The sequence below is a fragment of the Myotis nattereri genome (genome assembly GCF_964212035.1).
Source record: "Myotis nattereri genome assembly, chromosome: 9".
Lineage (NCBI taxonomy): Eukaryota > Metazoa > Chordata > Mammalia > Chiroptera > Vespertilionidae > Myotis > Myotis nattereri.
In genome coordinates, this window is record NC_138084.1 from 40934126 (window position 1) to 40961963 (window position 27838).

A 27838-nucleotide genomic window follows, 5' to 3' on the forward strand; every position below is an offset into this window, starting at 1 on the left:
CACCCATCTCCATCTGGAGCGGAGATCAAAGACTTTTCAAGGATGAGAAACAGCAGAGGTCTTTCAAAGATGAGAAGTTGCTGACCACGGAGGCAGACAGCTATCCCAAGATGACGTCAAAAAGGCCTGTATACTCACAAACTGATATTGCTAGCTGTGGTGATCCAAAGTTTTTAATGGGGAATGTTATCTGTCTTTGTTGTTTAAGTATGTGTCTTTGTTTAAAATTATTTAGCTAGTAAAATTTCTGTTTGTGTCTCTTAAAAAATATATGAATGTATTGCTAATCTGAGGAATGTTAATTATTTACATGTCACCTAAAAATTAAGGCTAAGAGTTCTAACTAACTGGAAAGTATGGCTTAGGTGTGATGGAGGAAGGTCTGAGGCATGGCTATGCATTTTTGAAGGCTATGCATTTTTGAAGGCTAACTTGAAAGTGTGAAATTTGTGAAGGTTTTGTATGTGATGAGAAGGAAAGAGAAATGTTGAAAGAAAGTTGAATACATGATAGGCCAGTAAGCTGAAACAAGTAAAATAGGGAAACTGAGCAGAAATCCTATCTTCCTTAAACCAAGGACACTTGGGAGTAAATGATTTGCACTTGCCTCCCTAAACAAAGGTTAAATCATTTATGTCAATCTGATTAGTGTTATTTGCTGTCCACACCCAAGGACAAATGAAGTTAAAAAATATTAAGCCTTATTTTGATTAGCTCTTTTAGAATGTATGTTAAGGAATTTTAAAATTGCTCAGACCTTGCTGCCTTGGGTCCGGTTCTGCGTGTGTAAGAAGGGACAGAGTAAGGTTTAGCAGCAGGAGTGAAGAGGCAGGCAGGGCAGGAGCAGGCCAGAAGAAGCTGGCAAGGTCATCCAAACCACCCAGGCGCTATCGGCCAGAGCCGCCTGAGGCAGACCTCCTCGGACTGGCAACAGCTGACTCTGACTGGGACAGACTGGGCTCTTTCCAAATGGGCCCCCATGAGTCGATGGTTGAAATGAAAATCGGAGGCCAGACTGTGAACTTTATGGTTGATACAGGAGCAGAGCACTCCGTAGTTACTCAGAAGGTAGCTCCCCTCTCAGGACAGGAAGTCACCATTATTGGAGCTACCGGGGACCACAGCTGCAAAATGTTCTGCTGCCCCCGTTGATGTCAGTTAGGAGGCCACCAGGTGGTTCATGAATTCCTGTGTTTGCCAGAATGCCTGTACCCCTTTCTTGGATGTGATCTCTTACAGAAATTACAAGCCACCCATAAGCTTGGTCGAGATGCCCTGCGAGTGCCACCTTGGACTCCGTACATCCTTTCCAACCTGGGGACTCAGTGTGGGTAAAGAAGCTCACTACCTAAGGACTCACCCCAACTTGAAAAGGACTATACACTGTCGCCCTGCTGACGCATCCAGACCTGGCTACACCACTCCCAGCTCCTGCACCAGGAAACGGCCTTGATCCCGGCAGCCAGCGGCCTCACCCGTGAGAGCCAGGAGGAGGCTCGACGTCCGCAAGAGTGGAACTGGACTTCAGTGAGGACAGTACTAATGGGGACCGTGGCACTAGGGCACTTGGTAACTGTAAGAACATTTTTTTTTTTTTTCTAGCCAGTGAGAAAGTCCAGGGACAAGTGGGGCTAGATGCACAAGGGGACAGAAGAGCAGGAACAGAATAGAGAATGCCCCTAAAATAAGTGGGGTGAGTAAATGAAAATTAAATGTGCCAAACTGGCAGTTTAGAAAAATTAATTCGGTCTAACTACTTGTAGTTAGAGGGCAGTACAATCCCCTAACTAGTAAAGATAAGTCCATGATTTGACTCATGTACATAAAACCAGTGGGGAATGAAGTATGGTACCTATTTGCTTTGCTTAACAGTGGAAAAATTATTTTGATTTTCTCAATTGTTTACATCATCCCATGCGATTGAATGACCATCCCATTGATTGTGATCTTACTGGTTTTGGAAAGCACATTCTTCTGTACCTGGGAAACAGGACAGCACAATTATCCTAGGTTGTTTTAGTGACCACAGATAATGCATTCCAGTTGACTCAGTGGTCCCAAGGCCAGGGCAGCGCAATTACTCTAAATTTAATAAATTCCTGGCAACTCAGTGGTCTCAAGACCCAGGGGCTCTGGATAAGGTGTTTCTGTCAATTCAGTGACCCCGAGACCCAGAACTATAATTCTGCTTCTGTAAACTGTTTTGTTTTTTTGTTGTTGTTTTGTTGTTTTGTTTTGTTTTTTTGTTTTTGCGAACCAGGTTCCTCATTCCAAACCCTGGTATGTAATCAATACCTTTGTGATTTTTGTGTTCATGGTATGTAAATGTTATACTGGATGCAGAAAAGCAAAACTTAAGACAAACAGCAAAAAGACTCGGATCATGATGGCTCAAAAATTAGAAATGATCCAGAATACTTTTTTAACCAGGACGTATAGGACCTGACTGCCTCCCATTTACCTGCCCTTTTTTAAATAATAATAATTCAACCTTAAATGCCATCTAAGGTTATGGACTTGCCCCATCCCCAGTGGTCCACCTGTTCAGCAAGACATGCTGACACTGAGACATCCTAGGAATGAGCCTTCCTAGCACCATGGGACTCCGTTATCCAACCAAAAGGTTGGTCATCAATGCATCCTTTGGATTGATTTATGACCAAAAGGGGGATGTGTGGACGAAAGGGGCCACACGCTGACCTGACAAGCTCAGGGAAGGCCTGCGTGGCAGCCTAGCAGACTCAGAGACCTAAAGTAACCACAAAGGATGGTCTGAAATTAAACTTTGACTAAAAGCAGTTATGGTGGGCAGTTATGTCCTAGGCCAGTATCTTCACTGACAAGATCAACTTTGATCCTTACTGAGCCCATTTGCCTTTTTGCCTCTAAGATAACATTCCTTTGAAGTGTCTGGGTAACTTGTAACTTCCCTTTTTCTGGAACCCCTGGGGCATAACCAAATGTTCTGGGCGCCAGGGCAGATACTACAAATTCCTTCATTATCATGTTGATTGATCCTGCACCCACCTAAGGATGTGTCCATCATTTTACTTTTTATCCTATCACAGAGGTTTCCCCGCTTCGCTTAATCCCACCTCCTTAAATCTGTCACCAATGAATTTCATGTATAAATACGAATGTAACTCTGCCATTCTCCGGAGCACTATCTCAATTCATTGAGGTTCTGCTTCCCGGCATATGTCGACAGTTTGGCTCAAATAAACTCACAAAAATTCTTTACAGGTTTCAATGGTTTTTTTACGTTAACAAAATGATCAAACATGTATGTAAGAACATCTGTCCCATTATTGAATTGATGAGAAAGAGTAGAGTTGCCAGCAAAAAAAAAAAAAAAAGATAAGAGTCTTACTAAAAGGATATAGTAATAGTTGAGTAGAGAATTGTATCTCTTTTATCCTAACATTTCAGGAAAGATGAAGTTTAAAGGTAATTCTTATTCTAGATTTTATTTTCTCTTCAAATCTGTATAATTAAACCATGTTCTGTGGAAGGCTGCTTTCTCTTGTGGCCTTTGGTTTAAGATACCCTTTCTAAAGATGTAAATTTCTCTGCAATTCACCAGATTTCTAAAATGAGCAATGTGTGCTCTTTGTGACTGGCCCTGAGTACTGTTTGGAGTTATCAATGATCCACAGCTTCGAGGTTGCTGATTGCCTTTGGAAAGGACCAAGATGTGTGTCAGGTCTGGTTTTCCTAGCCCAGGGTCCAGAACAGGTGTGGGCAAACTTTTTGACTTGAGGGCCACAATGGGTTCTTAAACTGCACTGGAGGGCCGTCACAAAAGCATGGATGGAGTGTTTGTGTGAACTAATATAAATTCAAAGTAAACATCATTACATAAAAGGGTAGAGTATTTTTTTTCTTTTAGTTTTATTCATTTCAAATGGGCCGGATCTGGCCCGAGGGGCAGTAGTTTGCCCAGGGCTGGTCCAGAAGGAGATCAGGCAGACTCAGAGCCTCCAGAGATCTGCCTCTCCCTGCAAGCTGATTGTTATTCTCAGTCTTAAATAGCCTCAGGATACCAACCACAGCAAGGTGTAGACTCCACAGGATGAAGGGAGAGGTTTTTCAACAGGGTGGTGCAATTGCTTCCCCCAGGCAAAAGCTGCCTGGATGTCAAAGTTCTCCTGGAGAAAGATGTCCAGGGGAAAACTGGGGTAGCTGCCTTCTAAACTCTAACCCCAGAACCCCAACCCTGGATAGATCCAGAGACACAGAAACATGGAACAGGCTGTAGAATCTCATAGGGAAGGCAGGGTTGGGTCGGTGGGTGGGTGGGAAGGGATCAACCAAAAACTTGTATACATACGTGCATAGCCCATAGACAGAGACAATAGTGTGGTGAAGGCCTGGGGCAGGGGATAAGGGGGGAAGGGGTCAATGTGGAAAAAGGGGGGCACATAATACTTTCAACAATAAAGATTTAAAAAATAAGTAAATAAATACTAAAATGAGCAATGGAGATGTTAAATGAAAGTCACTTCCTGCACCCACGTACCTTTATCTTTCCATGTTGAACAGTTAGTGACTTGGGATTCTGTGCTGCGATTCTGACCACCTTGCTCAGACTTTTCTCATTCAATGTCTGTGAGGTAGACTTTGATGCCTGCCTCATCCAGATGTTCTTCTTCCATGTTTTTTTCTCAACAGTGGCAGGCATCCTCTTCACAGCGGCTGTTGACCGCTAGGTGGCCATCTCTAACCCACTCAGGTACACCACTGTTTTGAGGAATTTCACCATTGCTAAGATAGGTGCCTGGGGCTTTTACTATGGGCTGTGGCTGTCATTTATAGGACCCTTTCTAATTAAGTGAATGAGGTTTTGGAAGTCTAATGTGTTATCCCACTCATACTGCTCACATACCCAGATATCATTGAACTCTCCTGTTGTGACCACCACATCACAAGCATCTATGGCCTCATCGCCATTCTCATCACCTTCAGAGAGGACTGTGCACTCATTTTCCTCTCTTATTTGAAGATTCTGTCACTGTGCTAAGCATTGCCTCTGGGAAGAAGAGTTCGAGGCCCTTAACACTTGTATTTTCACATCTGAGCTGTGCTGCTGATCTATGCCCCTATGCTGGGGATATCCACTATGCATCATTTTGGGACACATGTTCCAACCATGGTGCACATTCTCATGGGCTATATATACCTATTATCCCTCCTGTTCTCAAGCCTGTTTTATGCACTGTTAAAGTCCAGGAGATAGGCATCTGTACTTTGGGTGATCTACTGAAATTATAGCCCAGAGAACTTTAGAGTCATTTATAGATTTCTGTAATAATTCCTATGAAATTAACTTCTAACTGGAGCAAAGGAAATATTATATATATAATGTTTCTGAGAAATATTCCTGTGTTTACAATCCTCATGCACTTGTTTGTCTTTCTCACTATTCTAGAATTTTTTGAACAATATCTTATGACCTTTTATTTACCACAAGTAACTAAACTAAGATAGGTAATAAATAATTGTACAAATAAAGAGTGCATTCTCAATAATCTATATAATCATGAAGCCCCAATATTCATGGAAATCAGTGATTTGTTAAAATATCAGTGATTTGTTAAAAACATAAGGTATTCCATGATTTTTCACAACCTATCCTTGAAATTATGTTTAGTTTTCTCAGCTTTCATTTATGAGAGTTTTGTCTTGCTTAGTATGACTTTAAAAGTATATTCTTCTACTTTACCATGTATATAACCTAACTTGTTTGAATCCATTGACAAGTATACAGTAAAACTTAGATAACAAAGCAGAAAATTACAGAATAGATTGAAATCACCATTAACTAGTATTTTGATATGCCAAATAGTAATCTTTGTCTCACAATTTTACTTGCCGATCAGGATTTTGCTGCATTATGAAATTACCAGGTATATAACTAAACTTAAATAAACTAGTCTATTAACTCTTAGTAGCTGTTGGAAAGTGTGTTGCTAAGTATATTCAATAGAGGAATGATACATTTTATTTGAACAGAACCCATTTTAAATATTTTTGCCTCCAAGCAGCCATTAAAATAGCATAAAAATAGAGAAATGTCAGTGCTTTTGGTAGGTTCATGCCCTGCCAAGAATGGGAAAGGAATACTTCATGACCAGTACATCAACCTCTCAAAGGCTACATGGGGCCTTACATATTCCTTGCTCCCACATTTTGCTGTTTGACTATGGCTTTTTTATACCTATTATATGAAAAAACAAACAAAACAAAAGTTTTCAAAACATTACTCTTAGAAAGCAAAGTTTTATAGACATGCATGAGAAATTCATAATATTTCTAAAAGGTTGAATCAGTAGGAGCTTGGAAGTTTCACACATTATCTCACCTGTGCCTCTAACCACTCTATTACCAGCCTACCTCACCCTCAGTCTAGAGATTCTCTGGAAAATATGTGAACACTTTTTGCAGTTGTTATTTTTAGTTCCTTACTTATCTTTCTCATCTTTATTTTTGGAACTTAGTGCCCTTCTGTTTCCTGGTAAAAGAATTTTGTTTTTCATTGAAGATTGTCTATTTGTTTTAGACCAGGGACATGTCTATTCTTTCCATTGAAGTATTCATACTAAAAAGGAATCAAGCAATGCATGTGACCTATACAATATATATTGGAAAAATTAAGAAGTAAATGAATGGTTGCAAATCATTTGAGACATAAACCACAAAGTGTAAAACAAAGAATCAAGACCAAAATCTATGCCAGGAAAAATTGCATAAATCGTATAAAGAAAAGCAATTGAAAGATTATTTTGTTTGGATCAGTGCAGAGATTTATGATTAAACAATGTCTTTTGAGAGCAACTAAATGATGAGAGACTGAGACCTATATTTTGGTATGTAGGAAAATTCTAAAAGAATATCATATTATTGAACCCTATCTTGAATGTTTATCACTAGAAAAGGAAGCACAATTTTATATTATTCAGTATTTTCTGTCTTATAGGAAATAGTTTCCCAACACTGGTGATAAAAGTGGTCATGGGTGTCAACAGAAAAAATGTCATGATGAATTCAGATTGGCAAATTAAAACAGGTGATTTACTAGATCTCTTTGAACAAAAAGGGTCCATGATTTCAGAGTTCAATGTTTAGCACTTGTAAACATTGGTAAATATTTGCAATTATTATTTTTACCATTACTGCTACATTGTCCTTTTCTGTGCTGACATGTGATATGTAGATATAGCAATTAGCTTTACAAAAATAAAAAAGAAGTTAATTTTTCTAATTAACTTATTTTTTCAGGGAGAACAAGATATCTCATAAGAAAGAAAGTAAAATATAATTAATTTTTGAAAATAAGATTATATATAAAGACAGTTGGCATTGATCTATAACTCCAAATACTAAATAGCATCTTAATTCTTTAATCTCCATTAAAGGAATCTTCTTATTTTAATGGTATTCTGTAACCTTTGCAATAAATGTGTCTCACTTTTCTGGGTATGCAACATTTAAGGAGTCAATTTTTGTTTTCACTCAGGTAAATATATATCTGTAAACTTATTTTAATTAATAATAGGTTGGTGTTTGTCCTTAGTCTTATGATGTATGTTCTCCACCAAAAATTGGGGTTTGTAACATAGCTGATATACTCCTTTCCTAGTCAAGGTTGTATATCCATACACATAAATTGTTATTTTAAATGGTAAGCCTAGTCAGCTAATCCAAATACTGATTGTGGTCTCAGGTGCTAGGGCAATCACTCAGCATGTAAAATACCCAAAAGACTTCTCAGCCCAGAGGATATTCCTCGTGTTGTTTTTATAAATATTGATGGACAATAGAGATGACTATATAGATGCATCTCTTTCTTCTCCGAATTCTTATAAGCTAAACATTATTATCTCGCTCATGAGACCTAATACTTAAGACCTAAGAATATCACGAGGAAGAAACATCTGCTTTTTTATGCTCCCAAAGATTCTGAAAAATCATGCATTTAAAAGGTAAATTAGAATAGCTTAATGGTTAAAAATCTGGGTTCTGCACTTAGGATCCCTGGATTTTAAAACATGCTTTATATACTTACTAATGATATGACCTTGGAGAAGTCCTTCAATGCTTGAGTTCCCCTCTGTGTAAAATTGGACACTAACAATAGCTACATCATATAGTAGTGGTGATCATTAGATTAGATAATCCACATAAAGGGGTTAGAATAGTTTTTAGGAAAAATGTTTAGCATTTGTAAACATTGATAAATATTTGCAATTATTATTCTTACCATTACTGCTATATTGCCCATTCCTGTGCTGACATGTGATATGTTCTCTGTTTAAATATGCTGATATTTTCTGTGTGATGATTACACAGCAAAGACAGGCACTGAAAAGGAAGCAAAACCTCTGTCTTACAAGGCTAAACACAGTGGTTGCACCTCCATATTGTTAACAAAATAACTATTAAAAAATATCTCTCTCTTTGAGATTCATTAAAAATCAGATCATCTCTTTTGATGAGAATTTTTTGTCTTTTTTTTCCTCATCTGAATTGTCAGAGAGGAAGAGAGAGAGAGAGAGAGGGAGAGAGAGAGAGAGAGAGAGAGAGAGAGGTGGGGGAGGAAGAGGGAAGAGATGTGTGAAGGAGAATAGATTGAAATATTTGTTGATCTACACATTAATAATATGTAAGCATTGCCCAGCCAGTGTTGCTCAGTGTTTGAGCTTCAATCCATATACCAAGAGGTTAACCATTCAATTCCTTGTCAGGACACATGCCTGGGTTTCGGGTTTGACCCCCAGCAGGGAGTGTGCAAGAGGCAGCCAATCAATGTTGATGTTTCTCTCTCATAGTTGTTTCTAACTCTCTCTACCTCTCCTTCTTTTCTCTCTCTAAAAACAAACAAACAAACAAACAAAAACATATATTAAATAATAATAATAAATATAATAATGTGATATTGGGTCCTACTACCTTATTAAGGGCTGGGATATTTACAAAGAATTTCAATTAACTAGAGGGGTGATAGTTAGAGATCTTGACATACAGTGTAGTTTTTCACCTACCTAATGGTGTGACTCACATGAAAGCCAGAGCCATGCAAATTCTAGATTTCAATGAATAATAAATCTAGCATTTATTATTCATAACTTTGAAACTTCCTAAGATTTATAGTCAAAAAGTCTTCATAAGCATAGTTGGTGCCTTTGCAATCTACTGCATTTGATTATAAACTTGACTAATTAAATTAATGTTTTATAGTCCTGGTAATAAATAATTTTACATGTCAGTTATTCTTTTAAGAAAATCAATTTTATTTTATGATTTGTGCTATATTAAAGTAAGAACTGCTGTTATTTTTTAAAAAGCTGATATTATTTTATTTGAGAATATGAAAAGAATATTTCTCTATCTGTAGAAAGCTCTTTCAATAATAGGCATTGAATAATTATGAACCTGATATCCTTCAGTGACTTTCTTATTCTGAATGAGAATAGTCAATACTCTGAATTTTTGTCTTCTTTGACTCTATTTAATGATCCTTAAGATTTAATGCTTATTAAGGTGTGAATGATATTACAATTTTAGCATAATAGTTTAAATTTCACATTAATTCAACCATTATCTTCAAGAGGTCAAATGAGAGACAGATGAATAAAAATTTTTTATTTATTGTAGAAAAATTAGGCCAAATGAACATATTTTATGTCCTTAGGATGAAAACAGAATAGGAGTCTTCATGCTGGCTCCAGTTATAGATCAGTCTACCATCCAACCCACCTCCTGCCATTAAATTTGTTCATTACAGAATGGAATATTAATTCTCTCCAGTGTTATATCTAGTTTTGTGAAAAGATAAAAAGTTATGTTTGGGATTTAAGAATTTATTATCAAGTTAGAATGGCAAAAACTATATACATAGTACAGTTAAAAGTTTAAAACTCATATACATCAATTATGTGAATATAGCAATTAGCTTTACAAAAATAAAAGAGTCAACTCAATTTTTCTGATTAACTTTTAATTTTTCAGGGAGAACAAGATGTCTCATAAAAGAGAAGTGGTTTTCCATAAGCATTTAGTTATTTAATGTATTTCTCAAAACATTTTATTCTCCTTCTACCTCATCATGCCAAAATTAATGATTAGGATTTGAGTAGCATGAGAGATTACTCATTTTCTACTATTACTTACATTCTCTTCTCTCTGTTTTCTATATAACAGATTTTGACTACCTCTCTTTAACAACATCCAACTATACATCCACTCCCCTCATTGCATTTCTGCTAACTGGAGTCCCGGGATTAGAGGACTTCCAAATCTGGATCTCTATCCCTTTCAGCTTTATGTACCTTTTGGCTGTGATAGGCAATGGCCTGGTTATGGCAGTGGTGGCCTGGGACAGGAGTCTCCATGAACCCATGTATTTGTTCCTGGCCATGCTGGCATTCAATGATGTCCTTCTCTGTACTGTCACAGTGCCCAAAATGCTTCTCATCTTCTGGCAGGGCCCTTCCCCATCAACGTTTCCTGCGTGTCTCACACAGATGTTTTTTGTTCATGCTCTGTTCCTCTCTGAATCTGCTGTTCTACTGGCCATGGCTTTTGATCGCTATGTGGCTATCTGTGCACCACTCCGTTATGCAACCCTATTTACAGGCTCTCTCATCAGCAAGGTGGCCTTGGCTCTGGTGTTTCGAAGTGTGGCTGTAGTTACCCCTGGTGTCCTCCTCATTCTTCGTCTGCACTTCTGCAGGAGCAACATTATCCGCCATACCTACTGTGAGAACATGGGCATTGCCAAGTTGGCCTGCAATAGCATTGCCCTTAATAGCATTTATGGGCTCACTGCAGCTCTCCTCACTACAGGGCTGGACTTTGTTCTCATATCCCTGTCCTACTGGGTAATCCTGAAAACAGTCTTTAGACTACCGTCTAGAGAAGCCCAGACAAAGGCCTTTGGAACCTGTGGAGCTCATATATGTGTCATCTTGATATTCTACACTCTGGCCTTCTTTTCCTTCTTTACCCATCGCTTTGGAAAACATGTGCCCAGGCACACCCTTATTCTCTTGGCAAACCTCTACTTACTGGTGCCACCTACCATGAACCCCATTGTTTATGGGGCAAAGACTAAACAGATAAGGATGAGACTACTAGTGCTCTGTAACCATTCAAAATGATCCAAGGGTTACAAAGCAATGAGAACAGGGAGTCCAGGATGGAGGACTAAGCTTAAATGTCATCTGAATTATTCTGGGCAGATCATTCTCCAGAACACCTAACCTCCGGATAGAGCTTGAAATATTCATATTTCCAAGTGTTATCTCCATAACACTGGGGAACAGGAAACTAAAGGAAGTGTTCAGGTTCTATCAAGAAATATCTCAGCATATTAAGGTAACAAACAGTGGAATATCACTATAACAGCATAGAGGATTTGGGTATTTTTTTAAAATAATACACAATGCCTCTTCTGTGTCAATTTGCTATAGACAGGACAAAATGTAAACTACTTAAATTCAGGGATTGGTTCTGATCCTAAACTTATTATTACATTCAGAGGGCCCAGAATATACAAAAAAAAATTTAATAAATATTTGTTTACTAGATAAATGCCTTAGCTAATCAAATAATAAATGCTGATGATTTTAAAATACTAGTTTCGTTTCTTTTCAGAAATCATCCCCTAAGCTCCCAGAAAATATCTCCTTCAATATCTCAGTTTAATAAAGGTCTTTGTTGTTGCACATAATAGAAATTTACCCTGATTAGATTAAGTAAACAAAAAAGCAGGTTCTGAGTAATGTCATGACATCCAAGGATGATTTGAAGATCTATGACTCAGGAAGGACAAAAGCCAGGCTGCTCTAGAGCCTCAACAGCAGGAAAGCATGGACTTCTCTAATGGATTTGGTGATATTATTCTGTCCCACCTGCAGTGATTATGGAACAAGAAATAAAATTGCCCCACATTGGGTCAGGTTGCTAGACCTGTATCAATCAGTTATATTCCTTCATATTCTGATTTAATAGGAATGAAACTGTGGCAGAGCAATTCTCAAGAGAAGAAATCATAGCAAATTGTCAGGATTATGTTCACTGGATTCATGTGGCTCTTTTATATAAGCACATGCAATTTTCCTAGTTTAGCTCTTCCCACACGGAACATTCTTGCTAATTGCATTCTATAGCACTTGGCACATACTTTATCATCTGAAAACCTATCTTCCATAATTCCTGCAGTGTAATCCCTTTTCCCTTCTCCTCTTGATTAATAAAAGAGCTAAATTATTTCCTTGGCATCAGACAATGAAAAGGGGATCATAAATATAATGTAAATACATTCATGGTCTAGTGGTTGAATTAATTAGAGTGAATGCCTTGAAAATACTTTCTATCATTCTCTTTATAAATGCATATGGTTCCAGATTCTATGTCTATACTTGTTCAAAGATGAAAGCAAAGGGGAAAAGGAAGACTTTTATACCTTTCAACATTTGTATAGATCTTAATAATAAGTACTATGCCGTGTGTCTGCCCTGTGCTTTTGGAATAAATTGGTCTATTTCCTGAAGCAAAAATAAATAAATAAATAAATAAATTAAATAAATAAATAAAAAGTACTATGTTCTCACGTCTTATTCTAGCTACTGTTGGAACTGTGCCTCAAAAAGTTTATTACCTGTAAGAATCAGCATTATGCTTTATGTAAAGAGGCATTTAATTATTATTGAATATATAAATGATAAAGAAATGAATGAAGAATAATGAAATGAATCTTGACATAAAGAATGAATAGTTGGGTGTATTTTTTTTTTATCTTGGAAGAAAATATTTTACCTGTCATGAGCCCACATTTCATATCACTTAACATTTTTATTTCAAAATTTAGGCATATGGAATTTCCAAGTACCTATTTCTGCTCTCTGGTTTTAACTCAAGTATGTTTGTTCCCACCCCTCTTTACCTTATTTCTTGATTCTATTTCTAATTACCCCTCTCCTTTAGCACATTAACCTTGATGAAAGAGATAACAACTAAAAATAAAGCAAATTATGTGAATATAAAAATTAGATAATATTTACTGTAATAAATAAAATTGATAGTAAAAAAGGACATTTTGAGGAGAATTCAAACATTACCATCAGTTGTACATTGTTTGTATTAGTAACATTTAACTATTTATAAACATCTTTAAATTAAGACCTTCAAATACAAAATATGCTTTTAACCTATGAATGCTGAATACACCATTGCTAGCACTTATGCTCCAAAAATGAAAGTTTTATTAAAATTTTGACAAAATATATTTTATGTATCCAATTAGTCAACTTTATGACTTGCTGTTTAATAAGTTTCGTAGGCAGTCTACTTCATCCAAGCTTTCATTCATAACCAATCAATGATTCTCTCTCATCATTGATGTTTCTATCTCTCCCTCTCCCTTTTCAGAAATCAATAAAATATATATTTTTAGAAAAGATAGTCACACTGGTTCCATAATAAATAGCTAACACCCTAATATATAAAAAGCCAGGGGCCGTCATGACCAAAACAACTGGATGGACTACTGAACAGCAGGTTGCATGGGACGACCAGGCCGGCAGGAGGGTTAGTGAGGGACAACCAAACAACTGAACAGCAGGCTGCGTGGAACAACCAGGTGGCAGGAGGGACAGTTGGGGGCGACCAGACCAGAGGGTGGTAAGGGGTCAGTTGGGGGCAACCAAGCCACCAGGGGGACAGTTAGGGGCAATCTGGCCAGGAGGCAGAGGCAGTTAGGGGTGATCAGGCTAGCAGGGGGAGTGGCAGTTAGGGGCAATCAGGCAGGCAGGCAGGTGAGCAGCAAGGAGCCAGCAGTCCCGGTTTGTGAGGGGATATCCGACTGCCAGTTTAGGCCCAAGGGGTCCTGGATTGGAGAGGGTGCAGGCTGGGCTGAGGGGACCCCCCCATACATGAATTTCATGCACCAGGCCTCTAGTCTCTATATACAAAAAACCAGCAACCAGAACACAGTAATGACCTGAATGACAGAACAACCAGTTGCTATGATGCCCACTGTGGCTTGTCAACTAGCCAATCAGGGGTGGGGCCAATGGCCAACCTCCCACAGCCCCTCCCCACATCCGGCCCCACCCAATTGGCCTCCCCTACCCTGAACAAGGGCGCTGACAGCCAAACTTCTGCGGCCTCTCCCTGCAGCCAACCCCACCACCAATGGATCCCCACCACCCAGATCAGCCTATGGTCCCTCCCCCCAGATGGCCCCACCCCTTAGCGGCCCCCCACTCCAATCAGGGAAGGGGCCAGATGGCCAACCTCCTGCAGCCTCTCCCCCTGGCCGATCCCACCCCCAGTCGACCTCCCCACTCCAATCAGTGGTGGGGCTGGCCAGCCCACTTCTTGTGGCCCCTCCCCCTGGGAGGCCCAGCCCTGATCTGGCCCAGCCAGACCCCACCTGTGCATGAATTCATGCACTTGACCTCTAGTATGTATATAAATATGGATATATGTATATATATTGTATTACATATAATATAAACTATTATCCTATCTAATAAGAGAGAAACATGGTAATTGGCGTACGACCGCTACCCTTCCCATTGGCTAATCAGCGAGATATGCAAATTAACTGCCAGCCAAGATGGCGGCCGGCAGCCAGGCAGCTTGAACTAACATGAGGCTTGCTTGCTTCAGTGTCGGGGGAAACCAACGCTCCCCGCCTGCTTTGCCGGCCTCTGAGCCTGCAGCTTAAGAAACATTGTAACGAATATAGAAGCTAAACAAAACCCCAGAAACCTGCTTTTAGCGAGGCCGGGATCTTAGAGCTGGAGTTATACAGTGTTTCGATTATAGAACTGAAACAAACCAGATACCTTCTTTCAGCAGCGGAAGCCTCAGAGCTGGAGCCAGAGCTAAAGCTGGCCCAGAATAAAAAAAAAAAAAGAGGAGCAGTTGGCTGCTTTAAATATTATCATTTAGGTCTCACTTCAAATATTAACCCCATCAAAAGGTCTCCCTGACCTTTTTCTAAGTTCTTCCTATTTCTAATCAGTCTCCATCACCTCCACTTCTTTCCTCCATCAAAGATCTTTTCTATTTCCTAAAATACTGTTTTTAAAATCAGCTTATTGGTGAATTTTCCCACTACAACAAATATTCCTAACATAATGGAACTTCTCTGCTTTGTTTGTTACATTCCCAATCTCTAGAATATTACCTATTACCTAGTGAGTAGAAAAGAATTGATTTAATGGATAAGTGCAGGAATGTAAAAAAATTCTATGTGCATGGTGGTCATAAAGTTTCTTTGCAGGATGATATTCAGAGTAATAAATATGCATAGTTTGTGGGGATTTTCTTTACTTCTATTACATTTCTGTCACAGTTGCACAAAGAATTGACCTTCATAATTTTTCTAGTCTGTGGAACAATGAAAATACATATATCTAGGAACTGGAAAATGATTAAGAGAATTACAGAACATAAAATAAAGGATTTATTGTATAACATTAAAATTATAACTATGAAAACCATAGCATTAATAGATATTTGTTGCATTATATTTTCTCACAGAAAATTAGAAATTATGTATATTCACCCAAGTCCAAAATTATTATGTAAAGTCAATGTTATAAATTGGAAACAATTTCAAGTAAATAACATCTGTATAAACTGAGTAATTTGGACCAACCATATGTCCCCAATGAAAATAGTTTTTATTTTATAATGAACCAGATTCCAGAGAAGAAATTATTTGTTTTTTCCCCTCTTTTTTGATCTCTAATAAAAATGTGGGAGATTGACTCTGAAAACTGGTACTTTCTTTTGCTCAAGAGTTTCTGCTCTGGCAGATGTCAAGGTCCCCCTGGAAAAAGCTCTCCAGGGCTCCTGAGTCATTGTCTTGGTTCCTGAGAAGCTGTTTCTTGAGAACTATTAATATCATTGAGGTTAGCTGAAAAAAGCAGTGAACCAAATAAAAACAGACCAGGAGCTCTGTTGCTACAGGGCAGGTAAGGTAAAAAATTAACACAAGCATCTCAGTATCTCCCTTCATTACCAGATGAAGGAGCAGGAGGTCTTGGCTACCACCTTAAGGCCAAAGGGATCAGAAAACAGAATGACATTGGAAGATTAAAATGAGTGCCTAGTAGGGCATGAGGAAATGATGCGGTGACTATTAGAATCTTCTATAAAGAAAAGATAAAGTCATTTTATTACACCTTTTACTTATTTGTCTCAATTCAGGGTCTGAGTCAACTGTAATATTTCTTAAACCACAGATATTAATTGGTTTTATGATTTTTATTTTTTCCCCAGTAGCTTTAGAGTCTGCACATCTGCTCTTGCTTCTGGGAAAGACATGTCATACAGTTGAGGTTTTCTAAGGATAATTAATGCCAGTGAAAAAGGCGCCCTGTTGAGTCAAGCCCTCGGGCAAAGTACACACATCAGCATTTGGTGTTTGTAAAAGAGACCCAGAGATAAGCAAGGTTATTTATCATATTTATCAAGGAGCTGAGGATGAGGAACTCCAGGGTGTGAGACAGAAAAAAGCACCTGGGCGGAGAGGGCTTGTGTGAGTTTACTGTTGTTTGATTCTGCATTCTTCGGAATGCTACCTGCACACCTCAAGTCTGAAGCACCTATCATTGTTGCTGCAGTGAGAAGCAGAAGCATGTGCTTTACTGAAGAAAACCCTGTTCCTATAATAAAAAGGGCACAGAAATGAATGAATTCCAAGCAAGTATGTGTCTTTGTGGCTTCTGGAGAAATAGACTGAAAGATGGTGTTCCAAATAGAAACGAGGTAGTCTGAATCCTGTGTTTTATTACACCCTACTGCAAAAATAATCTAAGAATATCTGAATTTCGAACTCAGGCTTCAGTCACTAAGTCTCCAGAAGAAAGTGAAGACTCCAAAAATGGTGAGTCTATGGTTTGATGAATGTGGAAAGAAAGTCTTTGTACAAAACAAATTCTCCTGACAGAAGAGCTATTGGGCTTACACTATGGGCCAAGTAATCCTTAATGGGCAATGTCCGTGAAATTGCACAGTAAATATATTGTTTGCTGTTTTGCATTTCTAAAATTGCATAATTTATTTTTATAGTTATCCTTAAAATTCATAAAATTTTGTCAGGTTTGGTCCTCTTTTAAATGGAATATTTTTTTTCTTTTCTTTTTTTTACTATTCTATTAATTCTACTTTTTTTCATTTCCTTTCTCTTGATTTTCTAGGAATTATTGTTTGTGCTGTTTGAGAATTTTTAATTCAAAGTTTATTTATTTTTATGACACATATAATAAAAGCAATGCAGTCTATTAATTTACTACAAAGTTCAGAATTGAAATTATGCCATACAGATGGCAAATGTTCTCATATTTTATAATGTTGTTTGAACTTGATTTACTCTTTACATATTAATATCTGGTTTCTAACTATTTTATTTGCTGAAATAGAGGTATTATTTAAAATAAATCTTGAACTATACAGGGTGAGGCAAAAGTAGGCTTATAGTTATTCATACGAAAAATAATACAGTAATTAATAAATAATAACAGAATAAATTCTGTGTCTGGAGTAGTCACAACTGTAAATCTACTCTTTCCTCACCCTGTATACATTGAGCCAAGTTCCTATTTCAGTACCAAATAATTTTAGATTACCTCTTTGTCTTTCATTTTGTTTATTTTCAAATGAGAAAAATTTTCCTATGCTTAGTGATTGCTAACTCCAAAATTGAGTGATGTTTATTTCTTCTCCCATGGCAACCTCTAGGCCAGCGGTTCTCAACCTTCCTAATGCCACGACCCTTTAATACAGTTCCTCATGTTGTGGTGACCCCCAATTTCATTGTTACAAATTGAACATAATTAAAGCATAGTGATTAATCACAAAAACAATATGTAATTATATATGTGTTTTCCGATGGTCTTAGGCAACCCCTGTGAAAGGGACGTTTGACCCACAAAGGAGTCGCGACCCACAGGTTGAGAACCGCTGCTCTAGGCTTTACTACTGTCAATTCTTTTAAACTCTGACCAACACCTGAAGTAGGTGTTGAGGATCACACCTCTAAGAAGATGTGCAACTTCTATATATTTTCTAACAGAGATGGACTTTTTGTGTGCAATCACCTCCTTGTTCTATCAAAATAAGTGTAAGGAATATAGTTAATAATATTATTAACTATGTATTGTGCCAGGGGGGTACTAGACTTATCAGGAATCACTTTGCAAATTATATAAATGTCTAAACACTATGTTACACACCTGAAACTAATATACTATTGAATGTCAACTGTAATTGAAAAAAATAATAATGATAGAATATGCTATTTTTATTTTTGCAGACTCTCTACTACATTAATTTTCATCTTTTTTTTCTTGTTTTAATTTATATATTTTGTTGTTGTTTTTCTTGTTTTAATTTATATATGTAATTTACAATGTACCACTATAATTGTTCTTATATATCTGGTTATAAACTGTCCTCAGAGTTAATAGTGGGACTTGTAAGCATAGCATAGCTTAGCTATACATTGTTAAATCCAGCAACCTCCCAAACTTTGTAGTCTAAACTTGTTGGATGGAAAGGTTGGAGAAAATAAAAGATGTTTGAAGAAGGAAAAGGATAATTATTGCCTGGTTTGAAAATAGTTACCAGCCATGTGAGGGTGGCTCCTGACTTTTGCTTAGTCTGAGGAGACAGATGCAGAATGTGCCTGGATTTAGAACCTTTTGCTGTCACTCTTATAGCTCTCATTCTTTAGAAAAGGAGCCTAAAATATGTGCAATTAAAATTCTATATCAATGCATGCTAATTAATGTGGCATAGTGGACAGTCAAGTGAAATTTAGGAAATAATCTTTTGTTCTTTTCATTCTACAATGTCATTCCATTTAAATATATTTCACAAATAGCTCTGGGCAAATTAATTTTAAACCAGGGTAATAAAGTTAAGGTTACAGTTTTTCATTGTAAACTTGATTTAGCTTACAATTTTCTCTTTATTTTAAAGGTTCAGAATGCTTCAGAACCCAAACTAAGCATCTTATCTATGAATCCTCTGACACATACAAGTGGAATAAATATCCATATCTACTGGCTAATAAAACTGCTTTTTCATATAACTTCACTGCATTTATCACATGGGAATTTAATCATTGATTTATACCAATTTCTCTCCTACTAGAATGTTAATATCAAAAGTTAGGTATTGGGTCCTATTTATCATTTTATCCTTAGGGTATAAAATGTTGTCAAGTATTTCATATAAATTAATAAATAAAGGCAGAATTAACTAAGTGGACAAGTAAATACGAAAGAATCTACACAACTGAACGCAGCCAGAAGTTTTCATCATGTCATTGACAAATAATACCAATTTTCATCCCAGTATCTTTCTTCTCCTTGGGATTCCAGGGATGGAATCCATCCACACTTGGCTATCAGTGCCCTACTTTCTAGTTTACCTAAGTGCTCTCCTGGTAAATTTATCTAATCTATTTATTATTAGAATAGATTCCAACTTGCATGAGCCCATGTACTTCTTCTTCTGTATGCTCTCTGTGGCTGACTTGATCATCTCCACTACGGCTCTGCCCAAAATCCTCAGCATTTTTTGGTTCCATGACAGGAAGATCTATTTTGAAGCTTGCCTTGTACAAGTATTTCTCATTCATTCACTATGCAGCATGGCCTCAGGGTTTATGTTGGCCATGGCCTTTGACCGGTATGTGGCAATCTGCAATCCTCTGAGACATTCTACTATCCTGACACACAGAGTCATCAAGAACTCAGGGCTGACTATTGTCTTCCGTGGGGCTTTGCTTTTCAGTCCTCAACCCTTCATGCTTCGGTGGCTTTCTTATTGCAGAACTAATATCATCCCTCACACATACTGTGAATTTATGGCTTTGATCAAGCTTGCCTGTTCAGAGACCAGGATCTACAGAATATATAGCCTAACTGCTGCCTTCCTTACTGGAGGTTTAGATTTCATATTAATTCTATGTTCCTATATTGTCATCCTTTACACTGTTTTCCATCTTCCATCCAAGGCTGCTCGACTCAAGAGCTTGGGCACCTGTGGATCCCATGTGTGTGTAATCTTAGTAGCCTATACTCCAGCCTTTTTTTCTTTTTTTACTCACCGATTTGGACACAATGTGGCTCCTCACATTCATATATTAGTGGCTAATATCTACCTGCTTATCCCACCTATGGTGAACCCAATGATCTATTGCATAAGAACCAAGAGGATCAGAGACCGATTTCTTCAAGTTTGGACTCTCACAAATTATAAAACACCTAACTCTTTCCTTAACACTTTTTTAAGACTTATGGGGGAGGGGGGAAGACATTAACCCTCTTTATAGAAGGCTGAATCCCTACATTTCCTATTTGTAATCTGTAAAGTACAATAGGTCCTAGGGTTACGTCGGAGATCCATTCCTACAGCACGACGTAATGCGATTTTCCACATAAGTCGGAGTCCACCTACATAAGCACTTAAGTCACTCACTTGGAGCACATACACAGCAGTAATGAAGTGAAACAGTAAAAAAAATTTAAAAGAAAGATAACAATTCCGGACCTTTACTTGTGGTAAATAAATACTGAAAAACATAAAGCACATATGTACATACGTCAAAATGATGGAACTTTTTTTTTTTTAATAAATAAATTGGAGATGGCCACGTAACCACTAAATGAAGTATGTGGAGTCCAATGTAATCCTAGGACTGTCTGTATTAGTAAGCATTGACTAGATTCTGTTCTACTAAAAATATATATTTGCCTGATAATGCAATATCTCCATATTATGTGATCATATTTGCTATGTTTGCTCCCAGTCTATTCTGTTTTGTCTTATTAGCTTTATCAGAGGTGTGTTATTGACTCATTATCTCTGACTTTCACTGATACATTTGTAGGACTTAATTAATGGGGTTGTCTACCTCTCCTAGACAATAAAATTAAAAGCATTTTAATCTATAACCTTGGAAGTTGAGATAATATGCCTCCCAGAGGCCATCCTGCAATTTCTTGTGACATATTATTTTATTATATATAGCTAGAATCATTTTAACATTTCTAAATAATAACAGTTCTCACAAACACCCCACAGAAGACTTAATGATATCCAGAATTGTTCTATTGTTTTTCCTTTTTCCATTTCTTCATTGTGGTTCAAGTTGATTCTTTAAAAATATCTATAGCTCCCTCTCCCATTCTTTGATCATCTCTCAACCTATCCTATATAATAAAAGGCTAATATGCAAATTGACTGATCGGTGGAATGACCGGTTGCTATGACTTGCACTGACCACCAGGGGGCAGACACTTAATGCAGAAGCTACCCCCTGGTGGTCAGTGTGCGCACACAGGGGGAGTGCTGCTCAGCCAGAAGCTGGGCTCACGGCTAGAGAGCGCAGCGGTGGTGGCAGGAGCCTCTCCCACCTCTGGGGCAGTGCTAAGGATGTCCAACAGCTGGCCTCATTCAGATATCCCCTGAGGGGTCCCAGACTGCAAAAGGGCGCAGGCCGGCCTGAGGAACCATCCCCTTCCAGTGCATGAATTTCACACACTGGGCCTCTAGTCTATATATATATATAAAAGGCTAAGCAACCGTCCAGCCATTTGACTATTCAACTGGTAGCTATGATGCACACTGACCACCAGGGGACAGACACTTCGACCAGTAGTTTACCTTGCTGCTGGTGTCCAGCCGATCAGGACTAGGCGAGACAGGTCAGACATGCCCTGGAGCCCTCCCATGGTCCCTCCCTGGCCCTGATTATGCACTAGTGGAGTCCTTCGACCTGGCCTGGGCCCTCTCACAATCTGGGACCCCTGAGAGGAGTCAGAGAGCTGCAGGCCAGGCCAAGGGATGCAACAGGTAAACAAATCCATGCACTGGGCCTCTAGTATTGTATAATAGAGAAACAGTTTGTTTTAGTATTTCCTCATAATTTATCATCTAGCCACTGTTGACTGTGATATCGTCCATTTTTCTTCTTTTTTTGAAGTTGAATAACTCATATTTATATAGAATATCATGTAGGATTAGATGTTATGAGTATATAATACAATTATAGCATTTTCTTATTACACTACTTTTGATGGTAACTCAAGTAGTTTTGGCATTAGGCCACAGTTAAAAAATTCATACTATTGTGGAATAAACAAATTAAACAGAAATGATTCATTCAGAACTTGCTTAACCACAGTATTAACTATCATTGTTTGCCTTTTGCAAAGATTCAAAGGCTGTCAGAGTGGTAGGAAAATTTTATAAGGAATGCAAGGGAAGGTTTGAGGTATGCTCTGAATGGAGGTTGTCAGCATATCAAAACTGGAAGTGGGTTAATTAGAAGTAGGCTTCTTCTGTGCTTGGCTTAGGAAACCTATTTGGCTGCCTCTAGTTGGTCATAGAGACCAACACAACTAGGGAGTTGGCAGTTGTTGATCAAGTTCTGAGTATTTTGGATTAATTGCTGAAGAGGTTGTGGGTAGGGCTTCTAGGCTTCCCATGTAGAACACACTTCATTGTCATATAAGGTCTGGCCACTTTCCATTTGTTTATTCAATCTCTGATAGAAAAATAATTATAAGAAAAAGTAGACAAATTTAATCATAGTTTAAGATTTAAAAAACTCATTAAATTATGAAGCAAAATATTAATAGAGATAAAGAAGATTTGAACAACATGATTAAAGGATATAGAAATCATTTTATATCACAACAAAGGCTGTATTTTATCTTTTCAAGCACACATAAGACATTTCCAGAAATTGACCATGTATTGTGTCACAGACTCAACAAAGATCAACAGATTGAAATCCTATAATCTCTGTTATTTTACTACAATAAGATTAAACAAAAAATGAAAAAAACAGTGATGTGAAAGTGTTCCATTTATTTCAAAATTTAAAGATTACATTTTTGAATTTCCAATTAATCAAAGGGAATTAAAAACACAATAAGATGAAATAATTATCCTGTGAGATGTAGTTCAAGTTGAGGTTAGATTGAAAACATAGATTTAAATATATGTGACAGAGAAGAATATTGGCTATAAATAATTGAGCTAAACACACATCTCAAGAATTTGGAGGAAATGTATAAACTTATAACCAAAGATAGGAAAAGAAAGTAAATGATGATGAAAAAAGAAAACACACAACACATGAAAACACTTAAGATAATCAAATATTTGATAACCATAGAAACTGGTTGCATGGAAGGAGCTACATAGCAACATTATAGATGTTATAAAATCATTGTGTCACCCAGCTGGGTGTGGCTCAGCAATTAAGCATCAACCCAGGAACCAAGAAGTCATTGGTTCTATTCCTGGACAGGGCATATGCCCGGGTTGCGGGCTCAATCTCCAGTAGGGGACGTGCAGGAGGCAGTTGATCAATGATTCTCTCACATCATTGATGTTTCCATCTCTCTCCCCATCTCCTTTCCTCTATCTGAAATCAATAAAAACATTTTAAAAAATCATTGTGTCTTTTGTCATATGTGGACAGAGCCTTGGTTGCAATAAATTTTTAAAATTATGGAAAGAGTAAAATTGGGGAGGGTGACTATAGACAACTGTTTCAGGGGTATTGCTATAAAGTGAGTAAGATCAATAAGGCAATAGCTAGCAGATATGTGGATCAAGCTAGCAGATATGTGGATCATAATTTTCTTTTGTAAAAATAATTGATTATATCATTGTTTTAGATGGGTTTAATAATAGCTTATCACATGACAATAGAAATAATACAACAGGAAGACAACGATGATTACCCATGAGAAGGAATGCAAAATTGCCATACCAAAATATTTGAGTTTCAAGACAGGGTAGGTTGTATCGCTTTAATGGATAAGTTGGCTTTTGTTAGAACAAATACAGCTCATTCATAGTAGCAGGAAATCAGTAGTAATATATGAGTTTAGAGGCAGATGGATGGATAGGTCTGCTGATGGGATCTTCTCTTGATTCTTTTTTCTCAGTGAAATTTGAATCTAGGTCATCATCTGAGAATAGGGATGGGGAAGAGTGACAGAGATTTGGGTTGAAAGAATATATGAAATAATTTTATTTATTATTGATTGAAGTATTACATATGTTTCTTTTTTCCCCCATTGGCCTCTCCCTGATCACTCTACCCCACCCCCAGCACATGCCTTCACCCCCCTAGTATCTGTGTCCATTGGTTATGCTTATATACAGGCATACAAGTCCTTTGGTTGATCTCTACACCCCCCACTCCCACCCTCCACTGCCTTCATCAGTTTATGTTGTTCATTATATTCTACAAGTGAGTGAGATCATGGGATATTTATCCTTCTCCACCTGGCTTATTTCACTTAGCATAATGCTCTCCAGGTCCATCCATGCTGTTGTGAATAGTAGAAGTTCCTTCTTTTTTACAGCAGCATAGTATTCCATTGTGTAGATGTACCACAGTTTTTAAATCCACTCATCTGCTGATGGGCACTTAGGCAGTTTCCTAATCTTAGCTATTGTAAATTGTGGTGCTATGAAGATAGGGGTGCATATATCTTTTCTGATTGGTGTTTCTGATTTCTTGGGATATATTCCTAGAATTGGAATTATTGAGTCAAATGGGAGTTCCATTTTTAATTTTTTGAGGAAACTCCATACTGTTCTCCACAGTGGCTGCACCAATCCGAATTCCCACCAGCAGTGAATGAGGGTTCCTTTTTATCCACATCCTTGCCAGCACTTGTTGTTTGTTGATTTGCTGGTGATAGCCATTCTGACAAGTGTGAGATGGTACCTCATTGTCATTTTGATTTGTATCCCTCAGATGATTAATGACTCTGCGCATGTTTTCATATGTCTGTTGGTCTTCTGTATACTCTCTTTCCAAAAGTGTCTATTTAGGTCCTTTGCCCATCTTTTTATTTGATTATTTATCTTCCTTTTGTTAAGTTGTATGAGTTCCCTATAAATTTTGGAGATTAAACCCTTATAGGAGATAACATTGGCAAATATATTCTCCCATGCAGTGGGCTTTCTTGTTTTGTTGATGATTTCTTTTGCTGTGCAGAGCTTTTTATTTTGATGTAGTCCCATTGGTTTATTTTATTCTTAGTTTCCATTGCCCTAGGAACTGTATTGGTAAAGATATTGCTATGAGATATCTGATATTTTGCTACCTGTGGATTTCTCTAAGATTTTTATGGTTTCCCGTCTTACATTTAAGTCCTTTATTCATTTTGAGGTCTTTTTTTCATGTGTGTGTATGGTGTAAGTTGGTGGTCTACTTTCATTTTTTTTTTATTGTGATTCCTCTTACTTTGTTCTTCTTTCTCAGGATTGCTGTGGCTATTCGGGGTCTTTTTTTTATTCCAGATGAATTTTTGGAGAGTTTTTTCTAGGTCTGTGAAATATGCTATTGGTATTTTAATGGGGAGTTCCTTGAATCTATAGATTGCTTTGGGTAGTATGGACATTTTAATGATGTTGATTCTACCAATCCATGAACATGGTATATTCTTCTATTTGTTTATTTCTTCCTCTATGTCTTTTTTTCAACATCCTATAGTTTTCTGAGTAGAGATCTTTTACCTCCTTCATTAAGTTTGTTCCTAGATATCTTACTTTTTTTGATGTGATGGTAAGTGGGATTGCTTTTTTTTTTTTTTAAATCTCTCTTTCTGTAAGTTCATTATTGGTGTATAAAAATGCCATAGATTTCTGGGTGTTAATTTTGTATTCTTCTACATTGCTGAATTCATTTATTAAGTCTAATTATTTTTGATAGAGTCTTTAAGGTTTTCTATGTACAGTATTATGTCATCTGCAAATAATGACAGTTTTAGGTCTTTTTCAATTTGGATGCCTTTTATTTCTTCTTCTTGTCTAATTGCTATGGCTAGCACTTCCAGTACCATGTTGAACAGGAGTGGTGAGGGTGGGCATCCCTATCTTGATCCTGTCCTTAGGTGAAATGGTTTTAGATTTTGCCCATTGAGTGTGATGTTGGCTGTAGGTTTGTCATATAAGGCTTTTGTTATGTTGAGGCATGCTCCCTCTATTCCCACTTTGACAAGGGTTTTTATCAAGATAGGGTGTTGGATTTTGTCAAATGCTTTTTCTGCATCAATTGATATCACTACGTGATTTTTATCTCTCAGTTTGTTTATGTGATGTATCATGTTTATTGATTTGCGAATATTGAACCATCCTTGCATCCCCGGAATAAATCCCACTTGGTCATGGTTTATAATCTTTCTAATGTACCAAGGGCTTGATTGTAGAAGATATTTTTCTCTAGCCATGTTTGGTAGCACAGGTGTACAGGCATGAAGTGGTCTGTTATATCAGTGAGCCAAAGATGGTCTCTGTGTATGGGTCTCTCTGACTCAGAGACTCCCTACCAATGCTGCCAAGTGACATGACTTAGACAAGAAAGCCTCCTTCTGATGCCCTTTTTCCTGGGAGTTTCCTTGTCTTCCTCTTTTATGGATGGTGGCCCCATCTTATAACCTCTGGGCAGTCTCATGCTATGAGGGACTTCTCCCCTCATTTCCCAGCTCATCAATAAGCCTATAAAACAGTGGTTCTCAACCTTCCTAATGCCGCACCCCTTTAATACAGTTCCTCATGTTGTGGTGACCCCCAACCATAAAATTATTTTCATTGCTACTTCATAACTGTAATTTTGCTACTGTTATAAATCATAATGTAAATATCTGATATACAGGATGTATTTTCATTGTTACAAATTGAACATAATTAAAGCATAATGATTAATCACAAAAACAATATGTAATTATATATATGTTTTCCGATGGTCTTAGGCGACCCCTGTGAAAGGGTCGTTTGACCCCCAAAGGGGTCGCGACCCACAGGTTGAGAACCGCTGCAAAGACATCACTCAAATAAAGCTTTGGGCTACTGCCATTCATAATCATATATTTTTTTTCTCGATCAGCCTTGAAATCTCTACAATGTCACATACTATGAGATTTATATTTGTTGCCATTTGCTTATTAAAGTGTTCTAATCTGAAAGGATAAGGGAAACTTTCTATTATCATCTCAGGTTTTAAAATGTTATAACCAAGGAAAATGTTATAACCAATAATAGATCACTATGTAAGTTCCCCCCCCCCCCCCCCCCACAACGTGCCAAGAAGACTAGAGCTGCAAAAGTTTTCTGTGTTTACATTTCAAAGAAGAAAGAAGGTCTAAGAACCTGGAGATTTCTGTGGACCTTAAATAACTTCAGGAAACTCTGGCTATATGGCTCCTGGAAAGACTGCATTTACATACCAAAGAGCTGGAGTAAGAAGGCTCTAGTACTTACCCTAGACCAGTGGTCGGCAAACTGCAGCTCGCGAGCCAAATGCAGCCCTTTGGCCCCTTGAGCGTGGCCACGAAGTGTCAATCGCACTGTACGTGGGTGCCCACACGTGGTATTTTGTGGAAAAGCCACACTCAAGGGGCCGCAGTTTGCTGACCACTGCCCTAGACTAAATACTAAGGTAAAGCAGGGAGGGAGGAGATTGATCCGCTTATTATTTAATGTGAGGTTATCTCGTATATGTTTTTGTTTCAGAGCACATATATGTATATTCAGAGTAAAACTGATAAAGATGATTATACTCAACAGGGCACTATTATAAGAAAGAAAAAAGAGTTTAGGACACATGTAAGTCTGGCCTTGGCGATTACACCAGGTAAATCAGGAAGTGATGATCTGAGGATGAGCAATAACAATGGATTGTTGAAGGATAGGACAGAATAAGCTGGAAAGTTATGAGGCAGTAGGTGAAAAGTGCATTACTTAATTTGTGCTTATGGAGGGATTCTGGTTTATT

General features: G+C 37.6%; 2 protein-coding genes across 2 annotated transcripts; both read left to right on the plus strand.

The window, feature by feature from the left end:
- Nucleotides 1-1270: 1270 nt before the first annotated feature.
- LOC308525473 (olfactory receptor 52Z1P-like) lies at nucleotides 1271-11159 on the plus strand (the record flags this gene model as incomplete). The annotated part of the gene is made up of 2 exons (XM_081100290.1): nucleotides 1271-1331; nucleotides 10201-11159. 2 exons carry the CDS (start codon nucleotides 1271-1273, stop codon nucleotides 11157-11159), a joined length of 1020 nt encoding a protein of 339 aa, XP_080956416.1.
- Nucleotides 11160-19345: 8186 nt separating this feature from the next.
- On the plus strand, nucleotides 19346-20350 carry LOC308525474 (olfactory receptor 52E8-like; the record flags this gene model as incomplete). Its single annotated transcript, XM_081100291.1, has 1 exon — nucleotides 19346-20350. One exon carries the CDS (start codon nucleotides 19346-19348, stop codon nucleotides 20348-20350), a length of 1005 nt encoding a protein of 334 aa, XP_080956417.1.
- Between the last annotated feature and the right edge of the window lie 7488 nt (nucleotides 20351-27838).